The 26,243-nt window shown below is 45.8% G+C and overlaps 1 protein-coding gene across 2 annotated transcripts in view; it reads left to right on the forward strand.

The window, feature by feature from the left end:
- LOC144695688 (tumor necrosis factor alpha-induced protein 8) overlaps positions 1-26,243 on the forward strand; it is a 132,790-nt gene that overhangs the window by 74,939 nt on the left and 31,608 nt on the right. Inside the window, exon 3 of one of the 2 annotated variants that reach the window (XM_078566652.1) lies at positions 5,901-5,997. In XM_078566652.1, coding sequence (XP_078422778.1) covers position 5,997 — 1 coding nt within the window. In that variant the 5' untranslated portion in view covers positions 5,901-5,996. Of the gene's footprint in view, positions 1-5,900; positions 5,998-14,988; positions 15,038-26,243 lie in introns of those variants that run through there. The other variant, XM_078566659.1, reaches the window with a different exon arrangement.

Here is a 26,243-nt window from a genome sequence, read left to right on the forward strand (position 1 = left end):
GTTCATTAGCAAGCAATATGAATTTGACCTACTGCCTTCATCAAAAATATCAGGCGTAGGTTAATCCTGCATCACGATCTTTATGCCTGCTTTCAACACTATTAAATTTAGCCCACTTGAATCTCTTATCCTTCAGCGAGACGGAATGGGCCAGTTTAGTCTGCAGGCCTCTACAATTTCTGCAATGCTTTGTTTGAATGTACCAATATTTTTGAATCTTAATTTATTTATTATTAAGAGACCTCTGGTAGGGTCCTGGACAAAAACCAATTTAGAATTTGAGTAACATAAGGAACTACAACTTTTGCTCACATTTTCTGATTGGGATATGGAGGATTTCCTGTTAGAAACGCTACTTGATCTCCTCCCTAAAACTTATGGGATGTTAACTTCCTCTTGAAATTATTTACCATGAAGAAGTATAAAAATACACCACCCACTTTGTAGGATTCAAGTACTGAAGAAATAGTGAATTCACTCTGCTGTGTCCCTCCATAATCAAGATAACATGTTGTGTTGCACAGAACTCTAGAGTTATACTTTATCAGCAGCTCAACTTAAAGAAGCGTAAGTATGATTTAATTTAGTTATTTATTCTCACCACCATACCCGTTGTTAGGATTGATACCTTCACACTTTTATCTGATTAATTTTTTTAGGTACCATCAACCAGAATATAAGGGTGGACTCATCCCAGATTTGCACTGTGAGGTATTGGGCAGGAAAAAGGTTGTTTTACCCACTGTCCACAATGGCAGCTTTTCACGCTGTATTGTCCCATTCCTGGTGTGTCCCTCCTCATTAATTATGCATTCACAGGGAATGCGCCAGTTCGCTGGCAGATTGGCTCAGATTTTCCAGCCACACCATGACCTCAGCGCTTCTTCGCTCCATATTTAAAATGCGCACTAGAGCGCATGACTACTTCATGTCTTCAGACCAGGACTGCTCCAGACAGCCCCAAAAACCAGGAAGGTGGCAGCCCCCAAATTTAGTGACCCCTCTCTGGGGTGCCTGCTGAATGCAGCGGAAGGCTGCTATAATGCCGTCTACCCCCGCCTGGCCACAGGACATCACAGAGTCACCAATAAGGCCTGGGAGGAGATGGCAGCAGTGGTCAGTGCCACCAGAACACAGAGGAGGCCAACCATTCAGTGCAGGAAGAGGATGATTGCTGTCATCTGTTCCGCCAGGGTAAGTCAACCATCTCATCACTCTCAACTCACACACTCTCAAACCCATCACACTTCCACAGGGATCTCACACCTCAAGGGACAACACCACTAACTCTCACACACACCCTCACATCTCCATCAGGCTTATATCCTCTGCAGCTCACGTCCTCATCTTGTCCATGGCTCCACTCACCACACAAACATTCCACGCAATGCTAGGCATCCTGCTCGCACTCTCTCCATCTGTTTTCATGCAGGAGAAGCTGACTCACAACAGCAGGGAGAGGTCCCAGACTGGGGGCGGAGTGGCCCACCTTAGGCCCCTCACTCACTTTGAGGAGTGTGTCATCGCGCTGGCTGGTGAGGATGCTGACTGTGCCTGCGGCGATGAGGTCAGCAGCGAACACCCTGGTGAGGATCCTGCATCACATCATCCCTCTCTCAATGCAACTGTGAGCACTCTCTCTCTTGCTTTTGACTCTGCTGCCATGCACTAATTATCTCTACTTTGGTTCACAGGGAGCTCTGCCAAGTGACCGACACCCTCAGCCAGACAGTCCCTCAGCCCCATCCAGGACCTCACCTCCAGCCAAGAGGACACCTCCTCCATTGAAGAGCTGGAAGTAACCAGCCTGGAAGACCTATCACAGCGCTTACCCACACCCTGCACCAGCACAGAGACACACACCTTGGTGGGACTTAGATGTAGAGCAGGCTTGAATTCACAATCTGGTGGTTACAAGTGATTCTGGAAGGAGAAGTGTGTGTGTGGCAGGGCCTTTGGAGCCTCGTGCAAGCCTCTCCCACTCACGCGGAGCCTTCCTTCATCACACTCCTCTCACTGTTCCAAGCATTTTCAGTGCTGCCTGCTGGGGTTCTCTTTCAGTCGTCCATCTGAGCTGACCTGCGTCTCCACCCACCCAATGATCACACTCCCATGCAGCACCTGTGACCGTCCAACACGAGGCTCCTCTCACTTTCGATTTCGACAGTCATGGTAGTTGTTAAGTTTCTTCTCAGCTCCCCCGTACTTTACCCTTTCCCAGTCACTCATGTCCTTTCCCCCATCACCGTTGACCCCCCTGGCATCACCTTCCACCTCCCCACCGTCACCTACCAAGAAGAACCGTTTTCTTCCCAGGATGTCCAGGTGAACGTGTATGCCCCCTACCTTCCTGAGAATCCCATCCCCATCCACATTGACCTCCCTGATCTTCTCCTTCCCACTCCTAGGGTCTGTGTCTGCCTCCAAGTCCTCACCAACCACCCTCACCGTGCCTTCTATCGCTACCATTGCACCCTCACCCTCCCACCCTACCGCCTCACTCTGCCCCCTGTCATACTCACCATCCCGTCCTACCATGCCCACCCTCAGTTCACTCCCCAGGAAGCAGTCATTGACTCCACAAACCCCTCCCTTACACGTTCACCTCGACATCCTCAAACTCTTACACCCCCCTCCACCCTTACTCCCTCCTCCCCCCGGACTCCCTCCCACCCATGGACTCCTTCCCCCCCTCCAAACTCCCTCCTCCTGGACTCTTCCCCCTTTTGAACTCCTTCACTCCTCCAAAGTCTTTCCTCGCCCAGAAGCCCTTCCTCCCTCCTAACTCCTTTCTGCCTCCGAGCTCCTTCCCTCACACCTTCCTCCCACTCCTTACATCTACCTCCCCACTTGCTGCATTCGCCCCGTTGCACCCTCCTCCCCCCATACTCCCTCCCCTGCCCTCCCAACCTCAGCCCCCCAAATACCTTTGTTCCCCCCTCCCAACCTCACCCTCTGCACTCCTCTACCCTGTACACCTTCCTCTCCCACTCGCAGCTGGACCTTCCCCTCCCCCCACCCCCCACACTTCAATGATCATCCATAGCAGCCCATGTGATATCCTGAAGCAGACCCCAGACATCAACAGAGACCTCCCACCCTCTGTGAGCTGATTCACAGCAGAACCACGTACATGAGAATCCACGCAGTGTGAATCGCACGCTGCAGTGCTCAGCGCTGCCTGTGGGGGGGTGAGGAGGGGAGGGCGAGCATGGAACTTCGTGCATGTGCACGGGTGTGTGCAGTAAAAGCTCTCTGAGGCACAGAGCTGCCTCAGGGAGCTGAAGCTTTTTGAAAATAAAAAATAAAGAATTTAAAATTGTTAATAACATGACCAGGAACATGTTACAAATTAGCTTGTTTTTAAAAAAATCACTGATCGAAACCTCATCCTGCCCGTAGATAAGGTTTCGCAAAAAATCCAAGGGCCGCTTGGCCTTTTCACCTGCCCGTCAACTGTAAGGTTGAATGGGCAGTGAAAATTTTCATTTTATTAGATCTTTAATGGCCTATATGGGCCTGTTAATTGTCGGCAGGCGCTCTGCTGACTCCCGCGTGTGCCCGACTGAAATATCACGCCAGTGCGTGATGTCGTCAGGGTCATCACGCATCGTTTCACGCTCATTCAGGTCAGGCGGGCGCCTGGCCAACGAGCGCAATATTCTGCTCCTCATTTCACGACGGCGTAAAACCGATTTTTGGCCTTCTCGCCATGTTGTCCGTTCACGCCCGGCAAGACACCCAACGCCAACAGGGGTGGAAAATTCCAGCCTAAGCGTGATGCATAGAAAAGTTTATAATTATCTGGATAGGAATTTGTCATATTGTTGATCTGAGAGCTGTTGAGATTGGCAAGAACAAAGCCAATTACTCAAGGATATGAGTTCTGACATTTGTATTCTTTGAATTGAACAGGTTTGCCTTTTTCAATTTTAGAAACATAGATGCACTATTCACATGCTTAAGAAGGAATTTATTGCTCAACAGTTTTAGCTAATCCAATTTAAATTATAATTCCAATGAGTTTGGGTAAAAAATGCAAGTTATTGTTCTTTGTTTTGAAACTAAAACAATAAAAGAAAACATTTGATGAGATTGATGTTTAACAGGTACTGATTAGCATCAGAAAATGTATTTGTAAGATTTCCAAGTTTTAACTTTTTTTATTATTATTACTGAATCCTCAAATAAAGGACTGAATGTCTTCTGTATCACTGTTGGTGAGGCTGGCAAGTCTAGCCAATTGCTGTTGATACTGCCAGTTCAAGTACAAGGAGCACGATGCTGATAAGGTTTAATTCTGCTCCTGCAGCCCCAACCATCCAGTACCTTGCTGGAGTTAGTAATACGTGTGACTATCCAGCTGAGATCTCAAACTATCACACTTAATTGGAGCCCCCTGGCACTTGACACAACGAATAAATGTTCTGTAACATCAAGCTCCTCCAATACCATTATCATATTTGTTCAACGCTTCATTTTCAACTACAATTTTTCTTACAAATTCTTTCTTAAAACTGCATGTGCTTACATCAGTATTCTAAAATGTACTGTTTAGACACAATTATCAATGACAATTATCAGTGCTTGTACTTTAAAAAAGTATCATTGCTCATGATTACAGTTTGTTGTAGTAAGGAGATTATTTTGTACAGCATTCAGCATGTCTTTCTTCAGAGGAAGACACATTTTGCTTATATTTTATGCCCCATGACAAGGGATACATCTGTACTTGTCGATAAATCCAAACCTATCTGGTTCATGTTATTTTCAGTTCAGTTTTCTTTTCTTGATATTTTGCAAGCAAGAGCTTTTGATCCAAAGTGATTGGAATTCGCAAATTCTTAAATCCTTACTACAGACTGTATGTAAATTATCGAAGTTAAAAACAAAGAATTTTCGTCTTTTGTTATCTTTTAAGAAACACGCAGTCAACCTCACCAGAGCTTGCTCTATTGTAAGAATATGTTTGAGATGGGGGAGGGGCAGGAATGTGTCAGAAGGACCATGTGCACTAAAACATAATGACATAACTGAGTAATCCCCTCTCATATTCATATGTGACACCTTTGTTATTGTTTTTCTTACTGCCACTTCGCCTCCAAACAAGCATTATTTTGCCACCGAGAACCCTAGCTTAAGGCTTTACAGGTAAGTCATTCACTGAGTGCAGTTTGCCCCATTTGAACCATCCTTATATTTGCAAACAAATTATGTTTACTGATGTTCGAGCTTCTCCAGACTTTGGTAGTTTTCAGCACTAGCTGTGCTTATTATCATTACATAAATGTTCAGGAATTCTGGAATACAATTTTATTAAACTGCACTGATTTCTGACTTTCAGGATTAAATTTCTAATGACTGCATTTCTAACCAATTAGTACAGACAATAAAATAGCTGTTTTAAGTAAGTAATAAAAGGAAATGATGTGGTCAGATTTTGGTGGATTAAAAAAAACTGTAGTACTTCAAATAAACTGACTAACTGACTAGTTCTGGTAGCTATCATAGAAGAAGTATTTTGCTTTTCATTCTCTTTATTCATGTTTATATTGGCACAAAATAAAAACACTATTATTTGTGATCTACTTTGAGTTTAAGAGCAAAGCAAGATCTTTTCCTAACTAATTCCATGTAATAGTATAAAAAATGCCTGTGTAATGGATCTGCAATATACTTTGCTTATAACTTATAGCCACAGAAATGTACTTTATTTTTTGACATTTTATATTGCTTATTTAGTTCAGTAATTAGTATAGCAAATGTGTGTCATTGCCATCTAGTGGTAAAACATGTGGTAACCTGATTGTAGGTGACTGTTATGGTCTTCTAAAAATATTATCCAATATATCTATTCTGAAATGTAATTTTCAGATTTTTGTTCAATTTTTGCCTTTCAGCCTTTGTCTACCTTACCATCACACGTAGATCAACATTTATATGTGATCTTCAGTCACTCTGCAGCATTGTCTTCAACACACCTGTGTAATTCAGACAGTAAGAATTTTTTCTTAATTTACTGATTTTATATGTGTGTGGCTGTGTGTGCGCGTGTGCGTGCGTGTGTAAAAATCAGAACTAATGCCGAAGTCCTTGTCTATTTCTTAATTGTGATTGTTGGGGGCATTGATTACGTGATGGGAATGCTGAGTCTTGTGCACTGGCACCTCAGTACAATTTCTCAAATTTTTTGCACTCTCAGAAATTAAAGTACCAAATTAATAAAATACCTACCCTGTAGGTAATTAGCTTTGCTGTGTTTTGCTATGTCGCCTAATATGTACACGAAAAACAACTTTGAATCTACTGTCTGTTTTGAACTTCTGTCAGTATTCCCTGCTCTCTGGACGGAGTCACTTGTGTTGAGGTATGATTCTATGGATGCTGGTGACCCTCCAACACCTGGGACAAGTGAGTCTGGACAGTGAGTGTCAGCTGGGTATTTAACCATGTGGAAGGGATCCCATGTGAGCCTGATCCTGCTCTCACCACATGTGTATTTCCAGCTGCTATTGTTGGATACCAGGCCTAGATCTTCTGGTTATTTTCCCCTCCTTAAATTGGAGACCATGAGGCTAATTTAGCATCACCAATTGCTTGAGAGCTAAACCAACACAGACCATAGGTCAAATGTAGGACTTCCCTAGTAGGACTTCATCATATTTCTGATGTATTTGCCTACTGAGCCATTGATGGAGCTACTGGTGGAAATTTTGAGCAACTAAAAGGTGCATGCATTAATCTATTTAATCCTGAGAAGTAATGAAGTTAATTCTCTGCAGTTACATTCCACTATAAAGGCAACTTACTAAGATTGCCCTTGATGTTCTTTTAAATAATACCAGCTTGAGCTTAATATGGAATAAACATTGTATACTAACCTTAAAAAATTAATTAATACATAATGACTGAGCTCTAGTCAGCATGGGCAGGGACAAGTCACATCTTTTTCACTGGACTGTTTGCTAAATCCTTTTTCTGATTTTGAAGATACCTCATGTAAGCAACTGCTGTTGATTAGTTTCCTAGAAGCCATTTTGTTCACAACAATTTTCCTATACAAATCACAGAGAGGAAATCTCCTCAGCATGTGCCTCTGGTTCTCAAAATAATATCTGGCTTGCCTCAAGTACATGGGCCGGGATTTTTCGTGCCCACTGGGTTCAGTAGCGTGAGCAGACAATATGGCGAGAAGGCCAAAAATTGGTTTCACGACATTGTATTTTTCGCTATCGGACATCAGGAACCTCATTGTAATACATAAGCATATCATTATAAGGCCGGACTCATCACCTCCCCCCCCGACCCCCCGCTGGATTGTCCGCCCATGTTGGCGGGAAAATACGCCAACGTGTTTCACAACAGCATATATAAGGTGTGCGCTTGGCGAGCTGCACTTCACCCGGGACTTCAAGGTTAGTTTGCCCACCTTGCTTCGGTCAGCACTCAGTCATCAGCGCCAGGCTTCACAGACAGCACCACATTACTTTTAGGGGGGGCTATATCTGCATTGGATGGCCAGCCTCTTCTGTGCAGCATTAGCACTGCAATTGCTGCCATCGCCTATCAAGCCTGAGTGGTAATGTTACTGCCCCTCCTGCTGCCAGAACAGGGGTAGAAGACATCACAGTGGGCCTCCACGGCATCCGAAAGGCGTTTAAGGGCTGCAGCCTTCTTGCCTTTCGTGGCCATGTCTTTTTTGTTGCAGTCCTGGGCTGGAAGCACTGAGTGCGGCTGTACTTTAAACGTGGCGCCTGGCATGATAAAGTGGCAAGGTGATGGTGTGGCAGGTGAATTGGAGCCTGCCGTAGAAATGGCGTGTATCCTGGGAATGCATAATTAATGTGGCAGGTTTGGGATGATATGGCGTGAAAAGCCGCTATTGCGGTAGGCGAGTAAAACATTGTTTTTCCTGCCCGCTACCGCACTTAGTGCAAATCTGGGACGATTCCGCCCATAGTCTCACTTTTGGGTCTCACGTCTGCTCAATGTTCTTTCCATCCCCCACTGTCCCTGAATGAAACATGATGATTTTACCTCTACTCTCATAGCATAGAGACAAAGGGGATCGAGCCACAGTGTTACGCCAAACAGGCTGTATGGAAGGGGGACAAGCAAGAAACATCAGGCAGCCTTACAGCAAAAAATGCAGAATGTGACTTTCTAGAGTGAGGAAAGAGAACTGGAGGTGCAAATGTAACAAATAATATTGGGCATGGACTGAGAAAGAGGGGAGATTAGTGAAGGATCAATTGTCTTTTATTTCTTTCAGTTAATTACAACTCAAAGTTCAAATGCTGCACTCAGCTATTGTGTCAACTAATGATGTATTCTCCCTACAGGCCAGTTATATTGTACAGTTTGAATAAACATGAAGTATTTTGATTTCACAAAGAAGCAAACTGTGGTGTAACTCAAGTGTAAATTTATCTAAAGCTCATTAAGCAGGGTCCATGGAGGTAGTGTCATGTATGTGGAGCCTCACACCTGCTGCAATTTAACTTCACCTCTATAAAACCTAGTTTAACACTCCTCAGGTGACAGCTTTTTAAAATTAATTTGTAATGCTTTTCATCTTGTCAATGAACCAGTGGTCTTGTGAGGCATAGGAGTTGGCACTGGCCAGTGATTCTACCACTGGCGGGATTGGTGGCTCGTGACACCTGGGCAGACCTGCAGGCACACCCTGGCAGCCTCCCTGCAGGCTGGGGGTTCGGGTGGGGTGCTCTTGTGCTCAATGAAGGGCCCTGTCGGAGGCCAGGACTGCCCGCAGGTAGACCTACATGCCCTCCACACTGAAACCCCTTCTCCCCCTCAGAGGGGCTTGCCTGACTGGCCCCATTGAGGCCTCCCCACTTACCTCTCCTTAAGGCCTTCACGGATGCTCCTCATACTGGGCCTACTGCAGTCCCAAAAGTGGTTACCACTCCCTGTGGTGCTGCTGGCACTGAACAGCTTCCAGCCATCTGAATGTAGACCTTTGCCTCCAAAAGCCAGGTAACTCCGACAGCACATACAGGCAAGTGCCTACTTGGGATTTAACCCCATCGAGGCTCGCGGAAATGGCCGTGATGAGGTTGGCACTGACTCTGTCCGGTGGACGGGGCCACCACCGTGGTCATTAAACTTAGTACAATGATTAATATTTCAGGTATTGGAGCTTTTATTAGTTCTGGTGAAGGGTCTCTACCCAAAACATTCATCTGTCTTTTCTCTTTTCAGACATTGATGGACCTGTTACGCAATTAGTCATTCTATTAATACTAGCACACAATGCTGCTACATAGTAGAGCACATGAAACTTGCACTAGCTCAAATACTGAGTTAAAAGATTAAAAAGCTCACTGAGCTTCTGATTAAATTGAAGCGCTTTACAATCTGAAATCTAGGGCAGAATTTTCTTGTTGGCGTGTGGGGGCGGGCCCTGTATGTCCGCGCATGAAATGACGCACGGTGACTTCGGGTGAGCGTCCCGACGTCACCACGCGCCATCTCGATATTTCGCTGGGTGGACACGCGATGATGTCCGATGCACACCCACCATTAATTAACAGGCCACTCAAGGCCCTTGACTCACCAATTGACGCTGATTTTTTGGCACCCGTGCAATCTTCGGGTCGTCGCACGAGTGCAACAGGCAGGCGGATAGGACACGTTTGTATAAACCTCATCCACAGGCGGGATAAGAGGGCTCAGTGGGGTCGCGAGTGTGCAGTCAAGTATTTATTTTTGAAAGTTTTTGAAACTTGTCTGTGTGATCTGCAATATTTCAAAAGGCATACCAGCTGCTTGGTCTGGACTCTTAACCTTCAGGTCAGCACTCTGCTGCGAGGAATCTTTTCTGGGCCTGCAGGTTTCAGGAAGCCTTCCCTTAGCCTGGGAATGGGAGCTGATCTGTCCACTGGAGGCAGGCCCTCTGAGGAGGAAGGGAGGGCTAGAAGGAGGAGGAGGCCAGGAGTGCACATTCAGCCTCCAGGGGAGCCACCTTTGGGAGCACAGGTGCAGGCACAAGGGGCGCTGGGCCAGGAGGTAGTCCAAGGTGGAATGGGCTGCAGAAGACGCCACTATCCTGCTGCCAGGGTATACAGGCAGTGAAGCAGCTACCTCAATATGTCTGAGCTGCAGTGCCAAAGGAGGCTCCACCTCTCAAGGGAGACAGTCAACTATATCTGTCAGATGATAGGGCCTGAGATCTCCGCTAACTGTGTGGGTGGACACCCCATACCAGTGGCTCTGAAGGACACAGCTGCCCTCAACTTCTTTGCCTCTGGCTCCTTCCAGGGGTCAGTAGGTGATCTTTGCAGTGTCTCCCAATCAGCTGTCCACACTTGTGTCAAGCAGGTTACAGGTGCTCTGTTCAGGTGTGCATTGACCTTCATCCACTACCGTTGGGACTAGGCAAGCCAGACACAGCGAGCCAGAGGCTTCACGGCCATTGCTGGCTTCCCCCGCGTCCAGGGTGCTATAGACTGCACACATGTGGCCATCAAGGCGCCAGCAGGCGAGCCCGGTGCCTTCATCAACAGGAAGGGCTTCCACTCCATGGACGTACAGATATTGTTTGATCATAGGATGCCAATTCTACAAGTACCCAGGTACCCAGGCAACTCCCAAGACGCCTACATCCTCAGACACTTCCAGGTGCTGGGGCTCTTCAGGGCTCCGGTTCAGCTGGATGGATGGCTGCTGGGTGACAAGGGCTATCCCCTCAGAAGGTGGCTCATGACGCCTCTCCACCATTCAAGAACAGAAGCTGAGAGGCGATACAATAGGAGAGAACCATCGGTCTTCTCAAGATACGCATCTGATGTTTGGACTGCTCAGGGGGCACACTCCAGTATCCCCCAGATCGCGTCTTGGTGATAGTGGTTGCATGCTGCACTCTCCACATTCTTGCGCTGGAAAGGGGGGACGCTGTGGCTGATGAAGATGTTGATGCAGTGGCTGCAGCTGCACACGATAAGTCCAGCAGTGAGTCCGAGGATGAGCAGGCACAGGGAAATGCTGAGGGGGTAGACGCTGACCCAGGCAAACTGCAGGGAGGCAGGGGCACACGGGGGACTTTAATCCAATGAACCTTCAGCTAGCACACCACAGATGGACCACCAGGGCAAGCCTGGGCTGTAAGCTCGATACTCGACATCTAAGTGCCAAATCTGCCAGGTTAGGAACAGTAACTAAGAGCCTTGTTAATAAAGCTGAATGTCAACAAAGCACTCATTACAGTTTTGGAAACTATCCACACGCAGAAGAAAAGAGGCAGCCTTAGCCATGGTGACATATCTGAATTTAATATGTCAAGCAAACCAACTTATTCCAAAAAAAAATACAATGCTGTTACAAATCAAACAAATCATAAGGACCTCATCTCAGGCCAACACAAAAGCACCAGTGATAAACCCATGGTGTGCCTAAGGTGCCTTATGTTTACGTTTCCAGGTGCTACGTCTTGGTGCTGACCCCTCGCTGGGAGTGGCATCTGAGCCAGCCTGCTGACTCTGCTGTCCTGTTGGCCTCGATGACCTTGGCGGCCGTCCTCTGGTGCGTGGAACCTGTGCTGGTCCTCGGAGGGAGCTGCCTGTTCCACAGCTGGCATCTCCCCAGTCGTCACAGCCTCGCTGGATGGTACGGTCACTGGGAGAGGGGCGGGGGAGCTGCCGCCCTCATCCGGATCGTCCTGAGAGGTGCCCTCAGAGACGACAGGCAGCTGCTGTGCCGACGTGAGGTCGCTTTGGGCCTCCCTGCTCACCGTGGATGGATCGGCATTGAGCTGGGAAACTTGATGCCCAGACCATCTCCCACACTGGCAATGACCAGCTGAGGTCAATGCCGATGTGAGGGCTTGCTGGTCAAAGCGCAACCCCAGGAAGCCCTGATGGGTCTCCTGGAGGAGCATCTCCACGAGAGTCGCCACTCTCTCCATGGAGGACGCATGGCGCTCGGACATGTGGTTTATTGCTTCGGCGATCGTCCACGTAGACTCCTCCACCACGGAAACCAAGCCAAGCATAGCCTCATGTATCCCCTCAGATGCTCCCACACACCCGGCCGCATTTCCTGCGTCACAGACAACTCCAGAGGCACATCATCAGGCACCGACTGAGCATGTGCCTGGTCCCCTGCAGTCCTCTGACTGCTGGTGCCATGGGCACTCTCTGTCTCTGCCAGCTCCTCCAGTGACTGTGAAGTGCCCTCACTGCTGTGCTTCGGGACACTAGCTCTGCTGATGTTGAAAGGAAGAACAAGGACAGTGGATCAGTTAACGTGGAGACAATGACAAAATGCATCCTTGTGCCCCGGATCATTATGCGCTCATCCTTCCATAAGCAATGGTTAAGCCATGTCGCAAAATGAAATCAATTAACATTCAGCACTGCTGTGGCTGTTGGGAAAACAATGCTGACCTCACTGTTGGGCATAAATACCTGGCCGTGGCACCCCAGCCTCACCTGCACAAGTGGACCTGGGCGCATGGCGCCTCTCCAAATCCAGGGCTCCCTGCTCGAAGCGGCTAAGAATGGCTAACTGCGCCTGGCTGCTGCCAGTCCTCGCATGCTCTGCCATGTTATGAGCACTCTTCACCTGAAAATGAGAGAAGAGCATTAATTAGTGCAAATTGCACATGGACTCTCTTCACGCATGGCCCACCCCAACCAGAGTGGGACATATCAGGGCTCTAGTGCCTCCTCACCCCACTGCTGCCAAACACTCATACAAAGATGCTAGGCCTGCTCCCTAGCCCGCCTCGGACACATGCTGCCTACGTCACATTAGGCACCACACGGTATATCCTTCCATAGCAAGGAGGCGCAAGCACATGCAGCGTAGAGGGCAGCAGATGGTTCGTTGCCACGTCACCTTGAAGTTCCCCTCCCACCATCTCATCACCCTGACTTGGACATGTCCTGGAGTTCCAGCACTGCGCCTAGGTGCAGCTCCTCCAGGTTGCCCCCAAACCAGTCATGTGCGACTCAGTGTAACAGATGCTGCAGGGGCAAAACACATCTCTTCCTCATCCTCTCAGGCTGACTTCATCATGGACAATATCCGCTGGCCCAGCCAGCGAATGGCAAATGCCGTCAATGATTCAATGCAATCACTACACTCAGACTTGGGGAGGGGGGAGGTGTCAGCGGGGGGGTAAGCCGACTTGCTGGGTTAAGTGACCAATGCCAACATTGTCCTCACCCTTCCTGAGCACAACAAGTTGTTGAAGCGCTTGCGACACTGGATCCAGGTGCGCCGCACCACGTCGCGGGAACTCACCACCTCCGCCACCTCCTCCCAGGCACATTTCGTCATGTGGGGGGGGCCTCCTCCTCCCATCCTGGGGAACCAGCACCTCCCGCCGTGCTGCCACCTCCTCGAGGAGGGCAGCGAGGCAGTCATCGGAAAAACAAAGGGCACACTGGAACCCGCCCCCACCTTACCCTCCGGCCTGGCCTGTCCCACTGCCCTACCCTCCCACTGCTCGCCAGAAGCCCTCTTGGGAGCCCTTCCACTTGCCATTGTGAGCAGCCTTGCAAAGGCTGCCAGTGCTTCATATAAACAGGCCGCCGGGTTGCCATTGGACCCGGCGGACAGTGCACTCCCGCCGCCGCCCGCCCACTCCCGCTGTCCTCGGGAATCGCGCATTGCGCTAAGTGGGTCTTAATTGGCCTGCCCGCATAAAATGGCGGCGTGGACCTGATCGCGGGCGGCAGTTGGCTCTGCTCCCACCCCTTCAACCAGAAAATTCAGCCCCTAGAATAGCAGTAAAACTAGTTTTTGGTCCCATTTCAGAACTTGGGCACACAGTCTAGGTTGACACTCCAGCGTGGTACTGAGTTCGAGTTGCATCATCAGCTGAGATTTAAATCCACTCTTTATCTTCCTGGTTGTTTAGATGGGCATTAAAGATTTTACAGCACTATTTAAAGAAATGGAGTCCACCCCATGTTCTGTCCAAAACTTTCCCTCAGCCATCTTATTGAGCTTTATAGGATTGTGTTGTGCGTAAAATGACTTCTGCTTTCATTTAAATAAGTAATTACACATACAGTGAATTATGTTGAGATGCAGAGATGAGGTGAGAATTTAGATAATTTTGCTCCACTAATCTAGCTAGAGCACAAATACTGCATGGATTACAAAATGTGCTTTTGCTATTTTAGAATAACTGATCTTTCAGGGTAATCATGAAGGTTGCGCATAAATTATTTGGTAAAGCTTTTATAATGTAATGCAGTACTGATTCCTCCTCCTTCAGGTACCATGTCCTAAGAGGGTATTGGCATGCATGGACTTCCATTGGATTGATCCATGATGATGCTTGGCAAATAATGCAGTGGTTTGCTGTTGTCTTCTGCATTGTGGCTAATCAGGAAACTCTCCTGCTCTTACCGCCTGCCATCTTGGAGGGATTTACAAGCTGATAACTTGTTTGGTCATGTTGTAAATGCATCTTCCGTAGCCATCAAGTTTTGAAGTGGGACTTGAACTCAGAGCTTTAGGCCCAGCAACAGGGATGCTACCACTGAGCCACATGACCTGCAGTGCTGATTAAATAATCCAAATGTATTATCTCCTGTGAACCAAATTCATTCTGATTTGTTAGAGTATTTTTCCCCATCAAATAATGGCATTGTTTTGCTTGCAATTTAAATTAACTGTTAAAATGGCTGATGAGTGGTGTTTTGAGCTATTTGTTTAGCAGTTAGACTTTCTGAACAAGCAACATTCATCCACATTGCACTTAGCCTTTTGTTAACTGTCTTTTAAAGGTTAATGAGAGAAAAATGTGCATGATGGTATGAGTGGCTAGGTTGTGGCTATGCTTTTTCTAATGTATTTTGTTTTCTATGGTTCTGTGGCATATTGATGGTTCTGATCAACAGTGTATATTGTTACTAGTACTGCAAATGCTATCAGCCCCAATAGCATTCCAGCAACAGCACTGAAGACTTATTGTGCTCCAGAACTAGCCATGCCCCGAGCTAAGTTGCTTCACTGCAGCTACAACAATGACATCTACCCGACAATGTGGAAAATTTTCCAGGTATATGCTGTCCACAAAAAACAGGACAAATCTAACCCGACCAATTACCGTCTACTCTGGATCATGAGCAAAATGATTAAAGGGGCCATCAACAGTGCTATCAAGCGGCACTTAGACAGCAATAACCTTTACACTGAAGTTCAGTTTGGGCTCTGCCAGGGCCACTCAGTTCCTGACCTCGTTATAGCCTTGCGAATAAGAGAGCTGAATTCAAGAAGTGAGGTCAGAGTGATTGCCCTTGACATCAAGGCTGCATTTGACCAAGTGTGGCATCAAGGAGCACTAGCAAAACTGATGTCAATGGGAATCAAGGGAAAAATTTCCACTGGTTGGAGTCATACCTAGCACAAAGTAAGATGGTTGTAGTTGTTGGAGGGCAATCATTTCAACCCCAGGATATCGTTGCAGGAGTTCCCCAGAGTAATGTCCTAGGCCCAACCATCTTCAGCTGCTTCATCAATGACCACCCCTCCATCATAAAGTCAGAAGTGTGGATGTTCGCTGATGATTGTTCACTGATGTTTGCACAATGTTCAGCACCATTCATGGCTCCTCGGATACTGAAGCAATCCGTGTTCATATGTAGCAAGACCTGGACAACATTCAGCTTGGGATGATAATGGCAAGTAGCATTTGCGCCACACAAGTGCTAGCCAATGATCATCTCTAACAAGAGAGAATCTAACCATCTCCCCTTGACAGCCAATGGCAGTACCATAGCTGAATCACCGACTATCAACATCCTGGGGGTTACCATTTACCAGGAACTGAACTGGACCAGCCATACAAATACTGTGGCTGCAAGAATAGGTCAGAGGCTGTGAATTCTGTGCTGATTAACTCATCTGCTGATTCCCCAAAGTCTGTCCACAAGGCACAAGCCAGGAATGTGATGGAATGCTCTCCATTTGCCTGGATGAGTGCAGCCCCCACAACACTCAAGAAGCTCGACACCATCTGGGACAAAGCAGCCCGCTTGACTGACACTCCATGCACCACCTTAAATATTGACTCTCTCAACCCCCAACACACAGTGGCAGCAGTGTCTACCATATACAAGATGCACTGCAGCAACTCACCAAGCACCTTCCAAACCTGTGACCTCTACCACCTAGAAGGACGAGGGCAACAGATGCATGGGAACTCCACGACCTGCAAGTTCATCTCCAAGCCACATACCAATCTGAGTTGGAACTATATCACCGCTCCTTTTCTGTCGCTAAGTCAAAATCCTGTCACTCCCTCCCTATCAGCACTGTGGGTGTACCTAGACCACATGGACTGCAGCAGTTCAAGAAGGTGGCTCACCACCACCTTCTCAAGGGCAATTAGAGATGGGAAACAAATGCTGGCCTAGTCAACAATGCCCACATCCTGTGAAATAATAAATAAAAGTCATGTTGACAGTTATGGATGTTCTAGTCCACTATAATTCTCATTGTGGTTATTTCAGGTAGTGAAGTGACACACGAAAATAACCATTTATGGGGTGACTGTGACTGAGAACTGAACAATCCTTACCACAATATCGTGCACAACCTAATATGTTATGTTCGGCCCAATGGGGTAATCAAGAGGTGTGGAGGCTGTGGCTACTGTTGTTGTGAACTAACACTTCTGAGATAAGTTGAAAGTCTCTATTTCTTTAGAATGATATAATCACAATTACATTGCTCCATTTTGGGTCATTCAAAAGCTGTAATGCAATGAAGTAAAAAAATTGCAACCTATTGGTTATCACTTAGAAACATTTGGGGTAATTTTTCCCCAACTGGAGATAGTTTATTCTTTATTTAAAATAGCTGAATTTTGAATGATTCAAATTCATTTTTAATCAAGAATTTCTTCCCATGCTGTTTGATTTAAATCGCTCAACTCAAACTATTTGATAATTTATGATATTTTTCAAGCAAAATAGACTGGGACAGAAATTGGTAGGGTAGTAAATTCATGAGTTTAGAATAAATCAGTGGATAGAGTAGACAATGTGGGGGACTTCAATTTAAGCTGAGTAATAAGGCTCATAGAGGCATGTAAGAACATCTGGTCTGTTTGTAAAAGTAGCGAATAACCATAAGTTTTTGATCCTCTTGTTATGATGGTGAGTGCAGAGGACTATTTTGATAAATTTTGGTTTCACATTGGTAGAGTGTGGTTGCTAGAAAAATATATGTTTAGTGTGAGGCTTTTTTCTGTTGTACATGTCATGTGTGCTCTTCTGGAAGGTAGGTCCTTAGCTCATTGTCTGTTGATGCTTCATCCTCAGCTGTTTTCTTGGCAGTGGTAATTTGCCATTGCCTTCCCCTGTCAGGGGCAGGGCAAGGAACAGGTCCCAAGTCTACCTCAGCCAGGCTCCTCAGGAGTCAAACCTGCACGGTTGGTGTTACTCTGAACCACATGCTAACCATTCAGCTGACTGAGTTAACAAGCGACCACCCCCTCAACACCCACCCCCGCCACCTACATAGGAAAAGAGAAACAATTGTTACAATTTCTCAACATGTTCTTCTATGCTCAGGTAAAGAACTGAAATATTCTTTTAAAACCAATTAGTTTTGACAGAATGAAAAATGCTTTTAAAAAGAAAAGAAAGACTTGCATTTATTGTGCCTTTCACAACCTCGTGATACCCCAAAGCATCTAACAGCCAATAAAGAACTTTTTGAAGTGTAGTCACTGCTGCTATGCAGGGAATGTGGCATCCAATTTGTGCAGGGTTAGCTTCCACAAATAGCAATATGATAATGAAGATGATTTGTTTTTGTGATGTTCATTGAAGGAGCAAGATAATTCTCCCTCACCCATATTAATCCTATAACCAACATAACTAAAAGAGACTATCTGGTGACTATCTCCATGTTGTTTGTGAGATCTTGCTGTTTGCAGATTGGCTACCAGGTTTCCTTACATTACAGCAGTCCTTAGACATTAAAAGTGCTTCATTTTCTGTCATGCACTTGGGAAATCCTGAGGTTGTGAAAAGTGCCATATAAATGCAAATTATCTCTTTATTTATATAGTATTGGTATACTAGTCTAAGTCAGTGAAATCATAAAAATATAGAATGGTTGCAGCACAGAAGGAGGCCACTTGGCCCATTGACTCTGCAAGAGCAATTCAGCTAGTCCCACTCCCTGCCCTTTCACTGTAACCCTGCAGATTTTTTATCTTCTGATGTTTATTAATTTCCTTTTGAAAATTACAATTGAATCTGCCTCTACCACCCTTGGCTGTATCCAAACCATCTCCTTTTTCCAGTTTTACCTGCCAATCTTTCATTCCAATTTACCCATTGAAATTAGCCATCCTCTAATTAATATTTTTGCTCCAGAATGCTCATTGCCTTTTTCCATTGCTAGTCTATGATTAATTTTGATACAATGATCACTGTTCCCTAAAAATTCCCCTATTGATACTTGATCCCTCCTCGTTCCCAAGAATCAGATCCTGAAATGTCTCTTTCCTCCTTGGGTTAGAAATGCACTGATCAAAAAAATTCTCTTGAACACACTTTAGAAACTATTCTCTCTTTCTGCCCTGTACATTATTGGTATTCTAGTTTATATTAGGATAACAAAAGTCTCTTATTATAACTACTCTATAGTTCTTTCACCTCTCTGTAATTTCCCTGAAAATGTGCTCCTCTATAACATTCCCACTGGTTGGGAAACTATGGGAAAACACCCAGGAGTGTAATGGCATCTCAATTACTTCTTGACTCTAACCCAATAGATTCTGTCCTTGACTGTTAAAGGACTTCCTCACTCTCCAACAGTGTGATATTCTACTTAATCAGTATTGCCAACCTTTTCCCATTCTTTCCTTCCCTATCATTCCTGAATACCTTGTATCCAGGGACATTTAGTATTCATTTCTGCCTGTTTTTGAGCCAGGTGTCCATTATCACCACATCATACTCCCATGTAACTGCTGCTAAAGCATGGAGGTTGAGTCCATCAAAGCGGAGATCGAGCAAGAGTTTGAGGCCATCAGAGGCAGGAGAGAATGTGCGAGTTCGGGGCCATCAAAGTGGCAAGACAGAGCGGCGGTTCGTGGCCATCAGAACAGTGAGGGAGAGCGGGAGTGCAGGGCCATCAAAAAAGTGAGTGTGAGCCAGAATACAGGGCCATCAAAACAGTGAGAGAGCGCGGGAGTATGGGGCCATCAAAATAGTGAGGGAGAGCAGGAGTAGAGGGCCATCAAAACAGTGAGAGAGAGTGGGAGTATGGGGCCATCAAAATAGTGAGGGAGAGCAGGAGTAGAGGGCCATCAAAACAGTGAGAGAGAGCGGGAGTATGGGGCCATCAAAATAGTGAGGGAGAGCAGGAGTAGAGGGCCATCAAAACAGTGAGAGAGCGCGGAAGTACGGGGCCATCAAAATAGTGAGGGAGAGCAGGAGTAGAGGGCCATCAAAACAGTGAGAGAGCACGGGAGTACGGGGCCATCAAAATAGTGAGGGAGAGCGGGAGTAGAGGGCCATCAAAACAGTGAGAGAGAGCGGGAGTATGGGGCCATCAAAAAATGCGAGGGAGTACAGAGCCATCAAAACAGCAAGAGAGCATGGTAGTACAGGGCCATCAAAATAGTGAGGGAGAGCGGGAGTAGAGGGCCATCAAAACAGTGAGAGAGAGCGGGAGTATGGGGCCATCAAAAAATGCAAGGGAGTACAGAGCCATCAAAACAGCGAGAGAGCATGGTAGTACAGGGCCATCAAAACAGTGAGGGAGAGCGGGAATACAGGACCATCCAAACAGTGAGGGAGAGCGGGAGTACAGGGCCATCAAAGCGATGAGTGAGAGTGGGGGTTTGGGGCCATCAAAATGATGAGGGAGTTTTGCGCCATCAAAACAGTGAGGAAGAGTGAGAGTACAGGGCCATCTATTACAATCTGTGGTTTCAGAACCATGTACGGAAACAAAAATCGAGGTGTGACATCACACGGAAGTTGTATGTTGATTGGCAGGTGAATATTTCTGCTTACGGACTGAGTCCAAACAACTGGCAGCTTAAGAATGATAAAAAATATTAAGTTGTAATAATAAGTAACAAGTGAGTAGCTTGTGAGTCATCTTATGTTTTTAAGCATGGGTACTAGTAAAGTGTGTTAAGTAGTAGTAGGATTTACGAGTAATAGTATGGTTTAATATCAGTAGCAAACTTAACTAATAAATAGAGAAATGACAGTGATGATATGACCTTTAGAGTGCACATCCTGTGCTATGTGGTGACTCCAGGATGCTTCTTTTGTCCTAGATAACCATTTGTGCAGTTAGTGTCATCAGTTGCAGCAGCTTAGGCTTCGGGTTTCAGCAGCTGGCATCACTCTGGTGCACCTGCATGGTTAAGAGATTCTTGGATAGCACATTTATAGATGTTGTCAGGCCGCAGCTTAAGAGTATGTAGGGAGAGGAGGAATGGATGACCACCAGGCAGTCAAAAATGAACAGGCAGGTAGATCTGTTGTGTACATCCCACTCTCCCACTAGTATTCAGCTCTGAATACTGATGAGAGTGATGGTTCATCTGGGAGTGCAGCCAGAGCTAAGTGCATGGCACAATGGGTGACTTAGCTGTGCAGGAGGGCTACAAGAAAGACTGGAAGAGCAATAGTGATAGGTGGTTCAATAGTTTTGGAAATAGATAGGTGTTCCTGTGGCTGCAGATGTGAATCCAGGATGGTCTGTTGCCTCCCTGGTGCCGGGGTCAAGGATGTCACTGAGCGGCTGCAGAGCACTCTGAGGGGGATATTGGGGGGTTGGGGGAAGGCGAACAGCCAACTGGCTTGGTTCACATTGGTATGAACGATGTAGGCAGAAAGAGGAATGTGGTCCTTCAGTAAGCATTTAGGAAGCTAGGTAGGAAATTAGCAAACAGGATGTCAAAAGTATTAATCTCTGGATTATTCCCAATACCACGTGCAAGTGAGAATCGAAATAGGGGGGTGAAGCAGAAGAATACAGGAAGGAAGGCTTTAGACTTTTGGGACAATGAGATGGTCCCTGTACAGGCTGGATGGGTTGCATCTAATGAATGGACATTGTTCTAGTGCTATTGGGGAGGGTTTAAACTAACTTTGTAGGGGTGCGGGAACCAGGAGATAATACTAGAGAGGAATACCAAGGTGCACAGAATACTGGAAGAGATAGATAGCACAGGAATAAGGAATAGTAAGTTATTAAGTAGGACATTGGTAGTGAAAAGGGCAGAGAGGAGCAGGAATTCCTAGTGTGTTCAGGAAAATTTTCTTCAGCAACATGTTTCTAGATCAATGAGGAAGGAGCCACTGCTAGACCTGGTTTTGGGAATGAAGTTGGCCAAGTGGATAAAGTGTCAGTAGGAGAACATTTAGGGAACAGCGATCATTGTATCATAAGGTTTAGGCTGACTATAGAAAAGGACAAAGAACAATCCAGAGTAAGAATAATTAACTGGGGGAGAACCAACTTCAATGGGGCAAGAATGGATCCTGGCGGAATAAACTGGAGTCAAAAGTTGGGAGGAAAAATGGTAGCTGATTAATAGGCTACCTTCAAAGAAGGGGTAGTTCGGGCACAGTCAAGGTGTATTCCCTTGAAAGAGAAAGGTAGGGCAAACAATCCAGAGCACCCTGGATGACAATTGAGAACCAGGTTGAATACAGAAGACTCAGAGTGGAGGTGAAAAAGCAAATAAGAAAAGCAAAGAGGGAGCATGAAAAGAGACAGGCAGGCTACATGAGAGGGACTCCCAAAACCTTTGATAGGCATATAAATAGTAAAAGAGTCGGTAAAAGGAAGATTAGGGCTGATTTGGGATTAAAAAGTGGATTTACACATGGGGACAGGGGGCATAGCTAAGGTATTAAATGGATGCCTTGCATCCCTCTTTACCAAGGAAGAAGATGTTACCCAGGCCATGGTGAAAGAGGAGGTCACTCAGACACCAGAAGGGTTTAACACCACTAAAGAGGAGGTATTGGAAAGGCTGCCTGTATTTAAAAATGATAAGGCACAAAGACCAGATGAGGTGCATCCAAGGACAATGAAGGAATTGAAAGTAGGAATTGCGGAGGCATCGACCATAATTTTTCATGTTTCCTTAGGCTCAGGTGAGCCAGAGGACTGGAGATTTACAAAAAAGGATGTAAAGATAAGCTTAGCAACTACAGGCCAGTCAGTTTAACATCGCCGGTGGAGAAGAAGTTCAGAGAAGGTTTACCAGGCTAATACCTGGAATGGGTGGGTTGTCTTATGAGGAAAGGTTGGATAGGCTAGGCTTGTATCCACTGGAGTTTAGAAGAGTAAGAGGCGACTTTATTGAAGCATATAAGATCCTGAGGGGTCTTGACAGGGTGGATGTGAAGAGGATGTTTCCTAGAATCTAGAACTAAGGGTCACTTTTTAAAAACATGGGGTCACCCATTTAAAATGGAGATGAGGTGAAATTTTTTCTGAGTGTTGTGAGTCTTTGGAACTCCATCCTTGAAAAGGAGGTGGAAGCAGATTGTTTGAATATTTTTAAGCTGGAGGTGGATAGATTCTTGGTAAGCAAGGGGGTGATAGGTTATCGGGGGGTAGGTGGGATGTAGATTTGAGGTTGCTTCCAGATCAGCCATGATCTTGTTGAATGGTGGAGCAGACTCGAGGGGCCGAATGGCTCCATGTTTATATGCATTTTTGTATAAACTTCTAGAAACAATAATCCAAGGCAAAATTAATAGCCATATGGACAAAAGTAGGTTAATTAAGGAAAGTCAACATGGTTTCTTCAAGGAAAATTGTGTTTAATTAGCTTGCTGGAATTTTTTTGATGAGGTAACAAGACTAGTTAATGAGGGCAATGCTGTTGATGTGGTGTACATGGACTTGGAGGTATTCAAAATTATGAGGGGTCTGGACAAAGAAGATAGGGAGAAACTGTTCCCACTCGTGAAAGGATTGAGAACAGGAGGGCACAGAGTTAAAACAGTTGGCAAAAGGATCAAAAGCAATATGAGAAAAGACTTTTTCACGCAGTGAGTGGTTAAGGTCTGGAATGCACTGCCTGAGAGTCTGGTGGTCTGTGTCTAACTAAGGGAGTTAAGAGTAGTATCAAATTGAAAGAAAATGTATACATTGTTGCAAAGATTAGTGGTAGGCCTGAAGATAGTGAAAATTTTACAAACCAGTAAAGGCTGACTGAAGAAACAATAAGAGGGAGTAGAGAGATTGAGAGTAAACTAGCAAAAAATGTGAAAAAACAGTCAGTTTGGGTTCCGCCAGGGTCACTCAGCTCCTGACCTCATTACAGCCTTGGTTCAAGCATGGACAGAAGAGCTGACCTCCAGAGGTGAGGTGAGAGTGACTGCCCTTGACATCAAGGCAGCATTTGACCGAGTGTGGCACCAAGGAGCCCTAGCAATACTGGAGTCGATAGGAATCAGGGGGAAAACTCTCCGCTGGTTGGAGTCATACTTAGCATAAAGGAAGATGGGTGTGGTTGTTGGAGGTCAATCACCTCAGTTCCAGGACATCACTGCAGGAGTTCCTCCGGGTAGTGTCCTAGGCCCAACCATGTTCATCAATGACCTTCCTTCCATCATAAGGTCAGAAGTGGGGATGTTCACTGATGATTGCACAACGTTCAGCATCATTCATGACTCCTCAGATACCAAAGTGGTCCATGTCCAAATGCAACAAGACCTGGACAATATCCAGGCTAGGGCTGACAAGTGGCAAGTAACAGTCATGTCACACAAGTGCCAGGCAATGATCATCTCCAACAAGAGACAATCTAACCATCACCCTTTGACATTCAATGGCATTATCATTGCTGAGTCCCCCACTATCAACATGGGGGTTACCATTGACCAGAAACTGAACTGGACTAGCCATATAAATACTGTGGCTATAAGAGCAGGTCAGAGGCTAGGAATCCTGCAATGAGTAACTTAGCTCCTGACTCCCCAGAGCCTGTCCACCATCTACAAGGCACAAGTCAGGAGTGTGATAGAATACTCTCCACTTGCCTGGATGAGTGCAGCTTCAACACCACTCGAGAACTTGTCACCATCCAGGCCAAAGCAGCCCGCTTGATTGGCACCCCTTTCACAAACATTCTCTCCCTCCATCACTGATGCACAGTGGCAGCAGTGTGTACCATCTACAAGATTCACTTCAGGAACTCACCAAGGCTCCTCAGACAGCACCTTCCAAACCCAGGACCACTACCATCTAGAAGGACAAGGGCAGCAGATACATGGGAACACCACCACCTGGAAGTTCCCCTCTAAACCACTCACCATCCTGACTTGGAAATATATCAGCGTTCCTTCACTGTTGCTGGGTCAGAATCCTGGAACTCCCTTCCTAACAGCACTGTGGGTGTACCTACACCACATGGGCTGCAGCAGTTCAAGAAGGCAGCTCACCACCACCTTCTCATGGGCAATTAGGGATGGGCAATAAATGCTGGCCCAGCCTGCGATGCCCACATCCTATGAATGAATAAAAAAAGACAGTAAGAACCTCTAGAAGTGTATAAATAGAAAGTGCAGTAAATGTTAGACCGTTAGAGGATGAGGCTGGACAATTCATTGTGGGAAACAAGGAAATGCTAGAGACTTTGTACAAACATTGCATATTAGTCTCCATGATGGAGCACGCTAAAAACACCCCAATAATAAGTGATGGAAGGTGGCTTTGACAGTGCTACCAGACAGCACATGCTCAGCAACAACCTGCTCATCAGTGTTCAGTTTAAGTTCCGTCAGGTTCGCTCAGCTGCTGGCCTGATGACAGTCTTCATCCACACACGGACAAAAGTGCCGAATTCCAGAGGTGAGGTGAGAGTGACTGCCCCTGGCCTCCAGGCAACATTTGACCGAGTGTGGCATCAAGGAGCCCTAGCAAAGCTGGAGTCAATGGGAATTGGGGGAAAAACTCTACATTGTTTGGAGTCATACCTGGTAGAAAGGAAGTTGGCTGTAGGTTGTTGGAAGCCAATCATCTTAGCCCCAGGACATCACTGCAGGAGTTCCTCAGGGTAGTGTAGGTTCAACCATCTTCAGCTGCTTCATCAATGTCCTCTCTCCATCAAAGGTCAAAAGTAGGCTGCTTGCTGATGATTGCAGTTTTTAACACCATTCGCAACTCCTCAGATACTGGAGCGGTCCATACCCCTCCACATGCAACAAGACCTAGACAACATTCAGGTTTGGGCTTATAAGTGGAAAGTGACAGTTGCGTCACACAAGTGTCAGGCAATGACAATCTCTAACAAGAGAGAATCTAACCATTTTCCCCTGAACATTCAATGGCATTACTATTGCTGAATCCCCCACTATCAACATCCGGGGGATTTACCATTGACCAGAAACTCAGCTGGACCAGGCTTATAAATATTGTGGCTACAAGAGCAGGTCAGAAGCTGGGAGTCCTTTGGAAATTAACTTATTTCCTGATTCCCCAAATTCTGTCCACCATCTACAAGACACAAGTCAGGAGTGTGATGGAATACTCTGCACTTGGCTGGCTGAGTGCAACTCCAACAACACTCAAGCAGATCAACACCATCCAAGACAAAGCAGGCTGCCTGATTGGCACCCCATCCAATACCTTAAACATTCAATTCCTCCGCCACCGATGCACAGTGCCAGAAGTGTGTTACGTCTACAAGATTCAGTGCAACAATTGCCATGGCTCCTTCTCTACAGCATCTTCCAAAATTGCGACACTGTGTGTAAGTGTATAATAATTTTTAAGGCAATCTAAAATTTTACCAGTATATTTTTTCTGTGATACTTGTCTCATTAGCACTCTCCTGCTTTAATAAGTTTGTAATGAAGACCCACTTTTTGTCATCTAGAAAATAATCCGATTCCACCTTCTTACCCCCTCATTCAGAGAATGTTTTTCTTTTGACATTTTAAAGCATTCATAACATTTATTAGAAGGCTTGCTAACCATAAAGATGTATCTCAGGAAGCTGTCATGATTCACTGTACCAGTGTTTTTTAAAGTTTACCAGAATTAATACACTTTTCATTTTTAACAGAATCCAGAAACTAAATACTATAAAACAAAAGCTGGTATTTATGTTTCTGTATTGGTTTTAATAGGCCTCAAAATAACTGATATATTACACATACCTGTATACACTTTACAATATTCAGCTTGGAATTACTGACATTCTAGAAGTTAATGCACAATCGAGAATGTAGCGAGTCAAAATCTAAATGCTTAGTTTA

Source organism: Cetorhinus maximus, chromosome 2 (genome assembly GCF_964194155.1).
Source record: "Cetorhinus maximus chromosome 2, sCetMax3.hap1.1, whole genome shotgun sequence".
Classification (NCBI taxonomy): domain Eukaryota; kingdom Metazoa; phylum Chordata; class Chondrichthyes; order Lamniformes; family Cetorhinidae; genus Cetorhinus; species Cetorhinus maximus.